General features: G+C 49.2%; 1 protein-coding gene across 1 annotated transcript in view; it reads left to right on the forward strand.

Moving 5' to 3' along the window:
- LOC149369469 (nose resistant to fluoxetine protein 6-like) overlaps window positions 1–13,556 on the forward strand; it is a 144,164-nt gene that overhangs the window by 106,413 nt on the left and 24,195 nt on the right. The window contains exon 11 of the mRNA XM_089577726.1: window positions 8,475–8,594. Within this exon, the coding sequence (XP_089433852.1) occupies window positions 8,475–8,594 (120 nt within the window). The remainder of the gene's footprint in view (window positions 1–8,474; window positions 8,595–13,556) is intronic.

Here is a 13,556-nt window from a genome sequence, read left to right on the forward strand (position 1 = left end):
CAGCTTGCCTAACGCGGAAAGAGGAGCGCTTATATGCGCCTCGATCGTACGTCACAATCTAACCATGTTTAATTACAGGCCCACAAATGCACTGGGCTTAGCTTCCTAAGGCAGGTTCAGGAAAGTTGCTATCAACAAAGGGGGCAGAACATCGGGTCAGTTGATAACACATGCTGAAGGAAAGGAAGTGCGACTTTGGATGGCCCTCTTAGTCACTGTGAAGTTTGTTAGCAATTACACGAAGCTGCTAAAATGTACGCACTTGCACGATTACAGAAAATTAGCTGGAGAAAATGGCACGTGCGGCATTAGAGAAACTACAATGGCTAAGCTGTTGCTCAAAGGTGCAGTAAAGAAGATTCTGGTCACGCATTTTTACTGCGTGAATTCGATCTGCCCGCTCCCGGTAGTCTTAGAAACTTCTATTTATTGTACTGTGCGGCAGATATTTTTAATAAATCGAATTAAACGTCCCGGCTTCCGCCTATGTTTTTAAACTTATCTCTGAGAGTAGGATGAGTCAATCAAAGCAAGGAGTGTCTTTCAGCCTGGTGCGTGGCGGCTCGCTGGTCTGCAAACGGCGGAGTGATATGTAGTAATACGCGGAGCGATTTGCGAAGCAAACAGTCGAGGCATATTTTTATTTCAGTGGGTCTGATGTGCTGCTATGTTGCCTGCAGCTGAAACTATTCATGCAACCCCCCCCCCCCCAAAAAAAAAAAAAAAAGTAATAGCGAAAGTGAAGCCTCCACGAGATTGACTAAAGGCCCTAAACAGGTTGGTTGACTCCTCCTACCCTCGGAGGACAGTTATAAAAAAGGTGTCAGCCTGAAAGTTTAATCAGATTAAACAGAAAAATTTGCTGCACAGGACAATAATCCCAATTTTCCAAGAATGCTCGGAGCGTGTATATTGAGTTCCTGTGGTAAAAAGACGGGTTCAGGGTCCTCTTAGGCGCATCTTTAACACAACAATCGAGCAAAAAACTTTCCCCACGGCGGCGTTCGCGCTTCTGTTCAAAAGGGGACTGTCCTCTTTCATCTGCCACCCCCTGCATTGTCACGCTAGAAGACTCATGAAAATCGGCCGACACCATCTACTAGAAGGGAGTCGTTTGACAAGGAAAAGCTACTTCTTTTTTGCGTTGTGTCCCACTACCAAAAACGAAGCGGGGAACGCCCCTTGAAGGATGCCCGCCAGACAATGGCGTGGACTTATTCTCATGACTTCGAGGTTAATCTTTGACCAGATAGTGTGAAATCTCACGGAGTGGCAGTTGCAAGGGGATTAAACACGGCTTAAGCGGATCAGCCGCAGCGCCACCCGTCAAACGCTGTTCATCGGCTAGCTCTTTTTCAGAAGGTGTCGGCTCTGAGATGTTTTGCCGGGCTACTAGCGTGTTCCACCAGGCATCGGGTCCAGGAGCACCGTCGCTGTGCCGACGGAAGAAGGAACGTGGGCCGCCAGAGACAGGGAGTAGGAGAAGCAAAGGAAAAACTGTATTCACATATTTACAAAGTTATTTACAAACAATGACAAACAGGGTAAAAGCTGAGAAGTCTCAGGGAAACGCTGAGGGAATAGCTCCTCGATGAACGTGTCGAGCGCTTTAAGTTGACCCTCCCGAGGTCTTTCCGGCTTTTTCGACCAATCGTAGGGACTCCGTCCGGGTACTCCTTAAGGGCGTTCCCCGCTTCGTCGTCTTCCTCGGCTGAGGCACTTGGATACCCGGAAGTGTCCTTTCCGGCCAGGTGGATCCCATATCTTGTTTCAAGGAAACGCCCAAAGGCGAACGCCTGCAGCGGCGTAACCCGCGCAGTTGACAAAAGAGCGAAGCGCGGTTGAATGGCAGACGCTCGTCTCCGCACGTGGTAACAGGCGTTGAGTCATGTCACCCTGGCGGATGCACACACAAGGTCGCAGGGTCAATACTGCTGCGTTGGGTGCTGTTTAAGGGGAAGTCGAGAAAAAATGTCGTGGCAGTTAGGCAGAAGTGGAGGTACGTGGAATCCAGGAGTCGTATGCATCCCTCGTGTTCGGTTCCACCTTTCTTTCAGGAGGTCGCATGGGAGCGCGTGCACGGAGAACCACCACTTTAGCAGAGCCCCACACTGCTTCTGGGAATGGCGTACGTAGATACAGATGTGACGGGAACACACAAAGAGAGTTAGGGGGGGGGGGGGGGGGGGTAGAGTCACAACAGCTCCTCGACGTTACCGGCACGACCAAGGGGGAAGTTAGGCCAATGTTTAGCTAGATCGAATGCTTCCCTTTTACGCTGGCGACGGGGCGTACTGTGCCGTTCAAGGGCTACGCGATAACAACACTAAAAAGCGTACTCTACTGTTCTGTTGGCTAGTACTGAACTCTGGCGGCAGCCTCCGAAAGCATTCGACCGGTACGAACCCACAACTTTCGGCTTGTTACGCTAGGGACATCAAAAAATTTAATGCGCTGAGAGTGTTTTCAGGGTTTACAGGCTTTGAAAAGGCGAAAAATTACGCAAGACTAAGATTATACTCAACGTGCAAGAAATCAAAGGCGAAGTCCCAGTGCACAGCTAATTGCAAGTCAGGCGAGTGTCATACGAAGTGCAGCTGCAGGAAAACTTTACACTGGGCTGGATTGAGGCGCTTGAGCACACGGAAATGTTCGCAGTGGAAAGAGCAACTATTAGAGGGCGCAAAAATAGCGAGCTCCATATAGGTGGTCGGCCGTGCATTCACCTTCGTGGCTGCATGCATCTAAACTTTAGTACTAGGCCTGCACCAGATTTCACTTTATGCATGCCACCAAGCAATTGGTCACGCCTGTAACGTTTGGAAATATAAAGTCTGCTTGTGCCTTAGCAGCTGAGAAGTAGCACAATAAATAAAATAAAAGACTTTAATAAAAGAAGAGAAACAAGAGGCAAGCACAGCAAAACAATTGTGATGCCACAGGCTAAGACTAGCGCGTATCGCTTCTCGTTCTTCCCTCGAACTATAGCAGAGTGGAATGCTCTACCGCAAGAAGTCGCCAATATGACCTTGGTCGAATCCTTTGCGTCTGCCGTGCACTATTTGCAATGAAGCGCGTTAATTTTAGAGTGTCCAGTTTCCTGTTTTTGCAGTTTGCAGATGTGTGTTTTTTGTTCTTTTAATGACGTCAGTGTCCGTTTTTTTGTATATTTGTACAAGCTACTTTTGCTCACGCAATAGTCTGTATTGCAAGCCATTTCCTTATGCATTCTTGTCACTCGCATTCTTGTTTACCTTGATTTGTAGTGCCGACTTTGACTTGTCTTTCCTGTACTTGTACTTACTTACTCCTGCCTGGACTGCCAAGAGGCAGTTGGCAGTATCGAATAAATAAATAAATAAATAAAAACAGTGTCTGAGCTGGCAGCAAGGGAACGAAAATGCTCCCGTAATCGTTTATTGCAATTACGGGAGCATTTTCGTTCCCTCTCAAGTCGTCCATTCAGGAACTTAGCCGAGCATTGTAATTTATGCCAAGGATGTTCGCCCCTCCTTGACAGGGCGGTGGTGCTGTTCAGGCACCGAGATAAAGTGACCCTAGAGCTCGCAGAAGCGTATCACATAAGGAAAGGAGGAGACTCATGCGTTAGTAGTACCACCTTCACTCTGCATGATAAGAAATTCGCGTTCATTGACACGTTTGCAGATCGACCATTTCCACGTGATGTGCAACCGCTTGACGTGCAGAACAGCGATATTTAAGAGATTTTTTTTTCCGAATAAAATTCAGTTTATAGTGTTAGCGCCTTGCTGTGCGTCTTTTCTTGTTCGTCGTCTCTGTGCGCAGCCTCGTAGCAATCAATATACCGGGTGTCCCAGCTAACTTGAACCAAGGGTTTAAAAATGAAATATTGGGGTCAGGAGAGTGAAACTACCTGCATATTGGTGACAGGCATTTGGCGCACCACAGGAAATTTTTTGTATTGCAATTACTTAACTAGTAATTAAAATAATTTTTTTTTAATTTTTAATATTGACTTTAGACACTAAGTGTGATTCGCAAAGTTGGAGAGCACTTTCAGAAACCCCCATTCCATTATTCGCCATAAAGAAAACCTTACGTGTACCTCTTTTTTCGAGCTCGAAAGAAAGCCCGCGAAATACAAAAAAAACCACGTGACGAGCGCATTCGCGCGCCGCGATCGTGCTGCTCTCAACCGTGCTTTCAGTGAACGAAATCAGCTCCGGTATTCATTCGGCGGCCCCGTTTCAGAGGCAGGCCGATATCTTGGTGGTGGTTTCTTCGGCCGTGTCAGCCAGTTCGCGCGTGACGGTGTAAATTGCAGCGAGTGCGCTGCGCTTTGCAGTCGCGATAAAGACTGCCAAGCTCGAAGTTTTCAAATGAGAGGAGTTTTATTTGCCAGTTGCAAAGAAAATAAAAGTGGCGGTTTATGGCTTGGCTGTGCGGCGATGACAGCCGTGGCATGCGGTTGTCCTGACTCCATTTCATTTCGGTTTCTTACCAATTATAAAAAGTGCTCGAATAGGTCACCTTGTGCGACGATACAGCTATGGCATCTTGTAACCAAATCAGCCGTTGCATTTCGTATGACAGCCTCAGGCATGTTTAAACAGACTTCCGTTATTTTGTCTTTAAGGTCTTGCGGTGTGGAAGTTGGTGTGCTGTACACCTTGTCCTTGATATGACCCTACAAAAAGTAGTCCAGAGGTGTCATATCAGGAGACCTGGCTGGCCAGTTCACGGGACCTAGTCGTCCTATCCATTTCTGCGGGAACGCTGCGTCGAGCCAGGTCCGAGCCTTGGCGCTGCTGTGCGCGGGGGCGCCATCGTGTTGAAACCACACATTTGTGGCCCTGGCGAGCGGTAGATCCGAAAGGAAGTCGTCAACGGGTCCTCTGAGGATATCATTGGTGTAGCGATCTGCTGTCAGCGTCTGGTCGAAAAACACAGGCCCGATCAAACTACCGTCGAAAAGTCCACACCAAACACTAAATGACCACTGGTACTGGTGCTGCGTCTGTAAAACCCAGTAGGGATTTGAATCGCTCCAGTAATGAGCATTGTGCAGGTTCACCTGTGAATTGCGCGAAAAACTAGCTTCGTCACTCCATATCACTTTGTTCAAAAAATCCCGGTCGTCCTGCATCTTTATCAGAATCCAATTAGCAAAATCGGTCCTGTTTTGGAAGTCCCGTGGCAACAGATTTTGATGAAGCTGTACGTGGTACGGATGCAGGCGGTGTTTGCGCAGTATTCGCCAAACTGATGACCTGGAGACTCCGGTATCCTCGCTCACGCTGCGCACGCTTGCTTGGGGTTCCAGAGCGAACAGCGATAAAATATGCGTCTCGAAGTCCTCGTCAAAAACAGGTGCTCTGTGTCGTGTGGACGTAAAACTGCCCATCCGTCGCAGCGTCTCGAAGGCACGCAGGATCGTTACTGAACTTGGCCGCCTGCCTGGGTGCCATTGTTGCATAAGGTCTGCAGCGCGCCTTCTGTTCCCATGACATGCACCTAGAGCCAGAACCATGTCTGCTTTCTCTTCATTTGTAAACGGCATGTCTGCAGTGCTAGTAATCACTACACCAAAGATTCAGTCTCGCATGAGAGTGGCATAAGAAGAGCACACGACAAACTGTGCTTCACCGCTGCTTCCAGCTTTCAAAATCCTCATTAGGAAACTGCAACACACAGCCGCCAACACCTCGCGGCGAAACATTATTCCCTGTATTTCTCTTTTGCTTCTGAGTGACAAAGCAGACTCGCCATCTCAGTATCTTATCAGATTGGGACTAAGTCGTCGTCGCCGGGTGCCAACTAGCTGACGCGGACGAAAAACCCCCGCCAAGATATCGGCCTGCCGCTGCAACGGGGCCGTCGAATAAAGGCCGGAGCTGATTTCGTTCACTGAAAGCACGGTTGAGAGCAGCACGATCGCGACGCGCAAATGTGCTCGTCACGTGATTTTTTTTGTATTTCGCGGGCTTTCTTTCGAGCTCGGAAAAAGAGCTACACGTAAGGTTTTCTTTATGGCGAATAATGGAATGCGGGTTTCTGAAAGTGCTCTCCAACTTTGCGAATCACATTTAGTGTCTAAAGTCAATATTAAAAAATTTAAAAAAATTATCTTAATTACTAGTTAAGTAATTGCGATACAAAAAATTTCCCGTGGTGCGCCAAATGCCTATCACCAATATGCAGGTAGTTTCACTCTCCTGACTCCAATATTTCATTTTTAAACCCTTGGTTCAAGTTAGCTGGGACACCCGGTATACCAGCTAGCCCAAGTAGCCGTTTTAACTCAATTTCCCTGGAAGCACTGATAAGGACGATACTATCCAACGCACAACGCGACTGGCTGATATTATAAAACGACGGCCAAAGGCTGCGCTGATGTCCGAGTGTCTAAAGCATGGGCCCCACGGTTAGGAGAAAACCAATCCAATTTCCCTGTAACTGTGCTCTACCAGCAAGCTCTGAGCTTTCTGTGTGCATACCACTGCACCATGCATGTGCTTTTTTCACCGTAAATAATAACAAATGAGTACAAAGCGTTGGTGACAAGGAGGGCACAGCGTCTGGCGCATTACGGACGCCGCAGCCCATAGACAACAAGCGAACAAGGGCAACACATTTATGTAATCCTGTAGAGGGGTAGCATGCTCTATTCATAGCAACCCGGTAAGGGAGTTTAATTTCCCCAGAGAACTGTTGGCTACTAAGGGATTTGAGGATGCGCGCTGGGTCATAGGAACATTCGTGCTGTTGCCTGTTTTCTCAGTGCGCCACCGCTGCGGTCTACCCGTTACTTTCCGGTGAGAGTCGCCGTAAGGCGCAGAAAGTGAAGCATGCGCGGAGTTGACCAGCCCAGGCCGGGATGTAGTGCGATGGGGGAGGGTCGTCCGAGCCAGAGCCCGAAAGCACCGAACGTGAAGAGTTCTTGGGAAGCGGGCTTACACAGGGAAACGCCGCCGGACAGAGTGGATGTCGCCACTTGCCCAAGGACAGTAACGGCCCATTTTGAGGTTTACCACTGGCCGGATTCTGGGAGACGCTTAGCTGGGTCGCCAGTGTTTGAAAAACTGACTCGCGTATGGAAGCAAGTCATCGCTTCCGCTCGTTGTTCGCGGCGGAAGCGAATTGTTTTGAGTGCGATAACTGCCCCAATGGCGGGAGACGTCACGGTCACGGCCCCTCGGAAAACCGGCGCGCATCTGGAAGTGAGTCGATGTGTTTTCAGATATGTTTGTTTTTCTATCATAGGAGAAGCAATTTGTGTAACACGGTGGAAGTGTTGGATGTGGCATGTAACCAACTGGGCCAATAACTTTGTGGCCCATTCCCAGAATGCCTGATTTTTGAAGCAAATTTGGTGCTTATTTTGCACTGTGTGTTTTGGCGAGATGGTTGTGAACCTTGCTTGAATTGGAGGACGTACCTTGCGGTTTGTAAACCAACCACGTGGTGAATTTATCATGACTGGGTGAAGAGAATTGTGGGCCGAGTTTCCAGATATTTAATATCTGGATGTGGAGCCTGTAAAATTGTTCTGAGCTAGATTTAGATGCCTTGCATCTTCGGCGATGCCAAGGGGTGAATCTTTTTTCTGTAGCCTATAGCTAATTCTATGTTGTGATCGCTGCTTAAACTGTTGTAGCTATGTACACTCCTGCATATAAAACTTCAGCATATCTCCCCTCAAATGAAGTTGCAACCAGACAGCGTCCCTACACCATCTCAGATGGTGGGGCACAATTGGTAGTGCACAAGATCGCAACAAAACTTAGCTAATCCAGAAAATGAACCACTTATTCGCGCGCACATATACGCAAGAGATCAAGAATGCATGATGGATAAATACCGCGGGAAAATGCACGCGAATTAATGGTCAACTTGACAAATACAGATACGACATTGCTTATAACGCGCATACGCGACCTGTCCTTTGGCTGCCAGTTGTCACGCTTGATCATTACCAGTTAGAGGAGCCACCTTTCGGCTTTTCATTGAAATGGAAACATCTTCCAGCCATTTCGCGAGTGGTTCGTGCTTAGTGGCACGAAACGCCCTTCATCCCTCCGCCCCCTCGAAAAAAAAGAACAGAACAAAAACTGCCATTTGCGAATTCAGTGCCTTATTTAAGCCTCTCAATAAGTACAAAAAACAAAAAAAAACATTCAGAGGAAGCCCAACGAGCAGCGGTGCTGGCCGTCTCTCGGGAGGCAGCATTGACCACTTCACTGCGAAGACCATTCGGTTCTCTACCCAAGCCTGTGCACGTGAATGATTGCAGTTTAAATAAACCCGACGATTGGCTATCATTAACGTCGCGCTAGTGGGGTCAATAATTACTGAAAGTTAATTTCTGCCCCTGCATCGCTTATTAGTGGCACCTGCGATGAACGCCTAGAGTTCCTATCAGCGTCTTCATCGAGACCCTGCGCAGTGCCTTTCTTTCCGTGAGCACTCACCGCTTGCACCTCTCTCACCAGGAGACGAGTGATTGTGGCCACTTTCGCGGCGCTGTCCGCTGCCAGCTGCTGCTTCACGGCTTGGCAGGTGTACGGGACCAAGTACACGCCGGTGATCGTCACGCTGACAGAGACCTTCGAGTGAGCTTTTTTCTTTTTCTCGTTATCGCAGCCGATTTGCTTCTCGGAGGGTGAAAACGTGAGGTGTGGTGTTGTGTTCAAATCTGCAAGGAAGCACGGGTTATATCGTAAGAAATGTAATCGCGAGTATGTTTTTGCAGGCTAGTTGGTGCCTAAGCATTGTGGGTTTTTTGCGCAAAAGACACGACACAAAAGAAACGAGGTAGACAGGACAAGCGCGCTTCCTCATCCTCAGTAATCGCAAATATGATGTTATATTACATCATTTAACAAAGTAAAACATTGAGATATTGAGCTTTATAGGGACAAATTGCTGCCAGCACTAGTTTTCGGGCCTTTTCCAGTCGCAAAAGCATCATAGACCATTTAGACACAACAGTTCGCCCACTATTCGGCAGGTTGAACCACTAGAACCGCTGCCAAATGCCTCTTCCTGAACTGTCGTTCACGCTGTTTGTACGAACTGCAAAGCACTATTCAGTTGTTTGCGTAAGGTTGCAAAGTGTTCTTTTTTAACTTCTAAACAATTTTCGCAATGAAAATCTGGACAATGCTGATTTCGTCGGTTGGTTGGCAGAAAGCCTGGGCTGCTGACGTACGTGGCAAAGACGCAGACTGTTGTTTTCTGAGGTCTGTCTAGCATGGATTGGTGTTTCTTGGTAGAGGGAAAATAGGGACCATGAGCTTTTTAAAGCACAAAAGAATAACAAGTTTCGTAGGGAAGCCTACGGAGTGTGGTTACTCCGGGAATAGTCTAGAAGGTGCTTACCGCGGTAGGAGGTTGGTGTGGCAAGTGCGATGGAATCTCTAACAGGAGGATACTAACCTCGGAAGGGGAAGGGTATAGCGAGAACATTAGCAGGCGCAACCAGTCGGTGGTTGCCACGAAAATAACCCGGAGGGTAGTTACCCTGGATAGACAAGGTGGGTTACCGTGGAAGGTGGAGGGTATGCGAGAGCGTGATGAGGCCTATACAGAGGTTGGTTACAACAGCAGCCTTCCGGAAGGTGGGTAACGTGGACGGACGAGAGTGCGGAGAGAGCGGAGAAACACCGATCGGAGCGGAAGAAGGGTATGGCGAAAGCATGAGAAGGCGCAACCGGTACGTAGTAGACATGGGTTCAAACCGGAGGTAGTTATTCAAGGAGGAGGAGCAGGGTCGCAGTGGAAGGATGAGAGAGGGCATGGCTAGAGCGGAGGACTGTAGCACGCTCCATCTGTGGCAGCCGCTGTGAAACGTGCCGCACGAGGAGAGAACCGTCAGCGGCGCAGCGCTTCTAGAGCAGCGGGCGGAAGAGGAGACCTCGACGATAAACGAAACGACTTTGATTGCGCAGCTAAAAAGACCGCCTTAGAACTGTACAGATGTCAGGCCGCTCTTGTATTCTCTACCACAACGCACTGTAAAGTATAGACACCTTAACAGCTGTCGATGAATCTTGCGTCAACATGTGGTATACCCGTCTTGTCGAGGAGTATTGGAAATGATTTTTGTGAAGAGCCGTGTTAATATGGTGATAAATTTACGCAATGGCAATACTTGTGTATTTAATCGAATCAAAGCCATGCTGCTCAGAACAAACGTTGTTACTATCAAGAAGAAATTGCTAAATTGCATAGGTAGTAAATTTTTGAATAGTTATACGTAGATTAAATGTTCGCAACTACTGGGGTCATTGATGTCTCTATTCTTCTAAACAGGCACTACTTTCTCAGTATTAGAGTTTTTTGGATAATAGGAAGTAATCATAGCCTGATTAAATATTGTCACCGACAAACAGTTGACGTACGGAGGACAGGTTTACTCAGGCGTGCTGGGACGTGCAGGACAGCAGGGAGCTAGACAGAAGACGACGACAAACCGCTAGTCCCTAGAATACCCAAGGCTTTCCAAGTCTCAGTTAATTCAGTTCGGCCGCGGCAAGGCGGCACTGGAGGTGTTAGTACTGTGGCATTACTCCCCCTGTCTGAAGGGTAGCGTCTCGGTGCCACAGCAATGGGAAGCAGAAGGAGAACGAACGTCGCATGTGCCTGGCGTCTGGTGCAGACACGCGAGAGGCGCTAGCGGGCGTGGTACGGCTTCATCCTAGCGGCGTGGACGACTACGGAGGTGGGCCATTTAGAGGAGTGAACTTTTCCATGGGGGGAACTTCGTAGTCCACCTCACTGACTTTGCGTGGCTCCTCGTAGGGGCCAATATGTCGGCGTAGGAGCTTTTCGGAGTGCCCTCGCATGCGGATTCGGTTCCAAATCAAGACATGTTCGCGGGACTTGAAACATCTATGTGGCATAGGCGCAGGAATTGTGAGCTTGCTGTTGCCGGATGTGCTGTCGAGCGAGTTGGTGGGTGGCCTCAGCGTGACTAACGAATTGGACAGCACCCATAGCAGAGGAGGCAGTAGTAGCTGGAAGCAGGATTGCGTCGAGCATGGTTGTGGCTTCGCGACGATGCACTAAACTGAGTGATGTGTGTAGTTTCTTGTATCGTAGTACAATATGCAAATGTGGCGTAATAGAGTATGGCGTTCTGGTTCCGGTGGTCCGCCTTGACATACATGGAAATCATGTGAGCGATCGTCTTGTTGAGCCATTCGGTGATTCGGTTCGTTTGAGGGCTACAAGAGGTGGTTTTGCGGTGACTTGTGCCACTAAGACGCATAACTTCCTGCATAAGGGTCGAGGTGAACGCCGTTCCACTGTGAGAACGATGGTGACAGCACCGTGACGAAGCACAATGCTTTAAATAAAAAAGTGCGCAATTTCATCAGTGTTGTCTCGGGGAAGAGTTTTTGCCTCACAGCATCTGCTCATAGCCCAGAATTTGCCTCACAGCATCTGTGGCGACCACGATGTAGCGGTTACACAACGAGGACTCCGGAATGTGGCAGATCAGTAGGCTGCTTTAGTCCGGCTGGCTTAGTCGGCAGCGTCTTTCGACGTTGGCACTTGGGGCAAGTTTTGAAGTAACGCTTCACAACTGCAGCAACCCTGGTCCAGGAGTGCTTTAGGCTTATCCGTGCCAAAGTTCGGCAACAACCCAGGGAACAAGAGGATGGGCTATCGGGGCATACCTGCTGGACTTTGTGGCGAAAAGGCGTAGGTACTTCCGTCGGTCTGTAGTTTTTCTTATACAGAACGCCGGCCTGTAAATACAACGGCGACAGTCCACGCGAGAAGATTCACGGGGGAGCCTGAGTTCTTCCTTCAAGATACTCAATGAGGGGCCGTAGTTTACTGTCGTCTCTTTGGTATTGAATGGGAATGAACGTGGAGATGGCGCCAAAAAAAAAAAAACAGAATCGTCTGCGGGGGTCAGCTCAGTTGTACTCGACAGGAGCACGACACAGACAGTCGGGATTACTGTGCTGCCTACCGGACTTATAGACGATGGTGACATCTAATTCTTGAAGTCGAAGGCTCCATCATGCGAACCATCCCGAGGGATCTTTGGGGTTGGCCAGACAACGTAGCGAGTGGTGGTCACTTAAGACTCTTAAAGGGCGCAAGGGCACTGAAATTTGGTGATTGCCCACACAATTGCCAAGCCTTCTTTTTCACCGGTTGAATAGTTCGGCTCGTATCGTGACAAGGTGCGGCTTGCCTATGCCATTAGGCGTTCGAGACCGCCATTTCACGGCACAAGGACCACACCGAGGCCGATGTTGCTGGCGTCTGTGTGCAGTACAGTGTCGGCTGGCTCGTCGAAGTGTCCAAGGATGGGCGTACTTTGCAAACGAGTTCGGAGCTCTTTGAAGGCATCTTGTTGCTCCTGACCCCATAAGGACAGTTCGGAATTTTTTGTGAGGCGGATGAGGGCTTCAGCAATCTGAGAGAAGTTTGGCACAAAACACCGATAACAGGCACAGAGACCCAGAAAGCAACGCACACTTAGCTTATCGGATGGCACGAGAAAAGCATCGACGGCGGCTGTCTTATCGGGGATGTGGCCCAGAAGCTTGACTCTTTGAAAGCGAAGCGACACTTTTTGGGCTTGAGGGAAAGACCGGCTGAACAAATTGCTTCGGACACAGAACGCAGGCGCGTCAGGTGGTCTTCGAACGTGGCAGAGAAGATGACGTTATCCGGGTACACGAGGCAGGACTGCCATTTCAGGTCAGCAAGCACGGGGTCCACCATCCACTGGGAAGGTCGTAGGATCCGAGCACAAGCCGAAAGGGAGCACCTGGAATTCGTACTGACCATCTGCTGTAATAGAGGCTGCGTTATTTCAGTCGTGTTCGTCCACCTGGGTTTGCCAATAGCCACTAGGTAAATCTAGCGATGAGAAGTACGTGACATGGTGCAGCCGGTCCAGGGAGTGATCAATGAACGGGCAGAGGAGAAACGTATTTCTTGTGACGCTATTTAGACGCCTGAAATTAAAACAGAATCGCGCGGTTCTAGCTTTCTTTGACAACAGGCGACGCCCACGCGCTCGTCGACGGCTGTATCACGTCGCCCTGGAGCATTTATTTAACTTGTCAACAAACGGCATCGCATTCTTCCGAAGAGATCCGATAAGGCGGCTGACATAACGGTCATAAAGGACGCCGTCTTGAGTTTTCGCAATGTGAAGACGTACCTCTGAACTGGCCAGAGGATGAAGGGTGAATGAACGAAGAGAACCGCCTTGAGGACTGGCATCGCTGCAAGGTCGAGGGCTGCACGTTATCGACCAGGTACTGCTAGAAATCCCGCGGCCGTCCACACTAACACGGTAGAGGTGTGGCAGGTGAAAGCCACCTTAAACCTGCGCAGGGTGTGGCCGGGCCCTCGCAGTGGTAGCAGAGCGGCCGACTACTTGGCGTCCGCCACCTGTTGGCTTTGCTCATGGTGGGCCTGGACTCCTGCGGCACGCAAGGCACAGCTGCGATTGGATACCTCAAAGACAGAGGAGTGACGGGAGAAACGGCTTCGAATAGAAGTTTCGCCAGTTTCTCACGCACAAGGCTCCTCACAAG

This window comes from Amblyomma mixtum, chromosome 1 (assembly GCF_055824585.1).
Source record: "Amblyomma mixtum isolate Tamu chromosome 1, ASM5582458v1, whole genome shotgun sequence".
Taxonomy (NCBI): Eukaryota; Metazoa; Arthropoda; class Arachnida; order Ixodida; family Ixodidae; genus Amblyomma; species Amblyomma mixtum.